At 53.2% G+C, this 1,904-nt stretch overlaps 1 protein-coding gene across 1 annotated transcript; it reads left to right on the top strand.

The window, feature by feature from the left end:
- Positions 1-1,904, top strand: Retn (resistin). Its single transcript, XM_035444161.1, has 3 exons — positions 1-670; positions 1,384-1,461; positions 1,737-1,904. The coding sequence occupies exons 1-3, from the start codon at positions 460-462 to the stop codon at positions 1,871-1,873; spliced, it is 426 nt and encodes a 141-aa protein (XP_035300052.1). The 5' UTR covers positions 1-459; the 3' UTR covers positions 1,874-1,904.

Consider the following 1,904-nt stretch of genomic DNA (forward strand, 5'->3'; position numbering starts at 1 on the left):
GTAAAGTCCTGACTCCTACTCCTGCCTCTCCCACTGTGGTCCCTGGAGTTATCCTCAGACATGACCTCCTAAGCAGTAGCTGATGCAGGAAGGACTGTGCAGGAGGGAAGTCCCTCCTCTGGGGCCTCTAGAGTCCGCTTCTTTTGGCCCAGATGTGGCAATGGAGGGCAAGGGATCAAGGGACTTATTACCCAAGGCAGGATGGGCCACATGCAGACGTCTACAAGAAGGAGCCGTGGGGCAGGAGCTCATGTGCAGAACTGATTTGTGTCTTGCTGAGTCCACTGCACAGTAAGTGACAGCCCTCCCCTAGTCAGAGCTCTGATGTGGGGGACCCAGGGCCACCGAATGTCTGTCCCTGTGTCCCACTGGGACAGAAGGACACTGTGCTCCTTCTCCAGTACGGGAAGGGTCTGAACTAAGCTGGGGCTCTTGCTTGTCTCTTGCAGTTCCTACAGGATGAAACACCTCTCACTTCTCTTCCTCCTCTTCCCTGTCCCGGGCTTTCTGGACCCCAGCAGGTCACTGTGTTCCATGGATGAAGCCACTGACAAGAAGATCAAGCAAAGCTTCAGATCCCTACGTGAGGAGCCCTCACCCAACCTTGCTGAGGGCCTCCTCACAGGCTTTCCTCATCCCTCATGGGGCCACAGACTCACCCAGCTGCAAGGCTAAACTCAGCCTCAAACTCCCCTGTCTACAAGTTCTAACCCAACCTCACCCTGCCCTACCTTGAACCACAGCTCCAACCCACAACCTAACTTATCCCTACCATCACCCCCAAACCTCCTCCCCTCACCCCAAAAGGCCTCACTTTGTGTTTGAAGGACAGGTGTGAGCCACCATGCTGGGACAAAATGTTTTACAACATACATGTGCACTGTACATATGTGTGTATCTATGTGGTACACGTGCGAAGGTGCGTGCAGTGTGTGTGTGTGTGTGTGTGTGTGTGTGTGTACGTACGGATGTGTGGAAGCCTGAAGGTGCTGTGGTGCCACCGTCCTTGATCACTCTTCTTTGTTTGTTGAGGCAGGGTCTCTCAGTTGAACCCAGGGCTTGTGTGCTTGGGATAGTCTGGCCAGCTTGTTCTGGGGACCCCTTGTCTGTCTTTCTCCAGGATGCTGGGATTATAGGTGGCCCCACACATGCCTTCCTGACTTTTAGGTAGGTTCAGGGGATCTGAGCTCTGGTCCTCACACTTGTGAAGCAAACTCTTTTTTTTTTTTTTTTTGAAGTAGGACCTCTCTGTGTAACAGCCCTAGCTGTAGACCTGGCTGGCTTCAAATTTACAGAGCTCCTCCTGCCTCTGGAGGGCTTGGATTAAAGGCAGGTGCCACCACTGCCAGCAGTGAATCACCCCTTCTGTGTTCTTTTCTGCAGTGTCAGAAGCAGTAATGAACATTGGCCTACGATGCCGGACAGTCTCTTCCAGAGGGGGGTTGGCTTCCTGTCCAGAAGGTGAGTGCAAACTCTGTTGTTCAGACTTTCTGGAAGTCCCTTGAGACTCCTCTGCCTTCCTTGTCTCCATCTTCAATATCTACTTCCTTGAAGCTCTGTCCCAGCTTCCCAGCCCAGCTCCAGGTCTCCATTAGTCCCCATCCAGTCATCCTGCTATCCCGGGCAACAGCCTCCAGCCTCCTCAGCCTGTCTCCACCTCCCGCTCCTGCAGTTTCCCAGCTTCTCAGGGGCTTGTGAAGCAAACTCTTTTTTTTTTTTTTTTTTTTTTTTTGCAGGCTTAGCAGTCACCAGCTGCTCCTGTGGCTTTGCTTGCGGTTCGTGGGATGTTCGAGAGGGAACGACATGTCACTGCCAATGTGCAGGCATAGATTGGACAGCAGCCCGTTGCTGTGGCCTGGGGGTTGGTGCCTGAGGTCTTGAGAGTTGAGCTTGCCTGTCATATG

This window comes from Cricetulus griseus, chromosome 4 (assembly GCF_003668045.3).
Source record: "Cricetulus griseus strain 17A/GY chromosome 4, alternate assembly CriGri-PICRH-1.0, whole genome shotgun sequence".
NCBI classification, from domain to species: domain Eukaryota; kingdom Metazoa; phylum Chordata; class Mammalia; order Rodentia; family Cricetidae; genus Cricetulus; species Cricetulus griseus.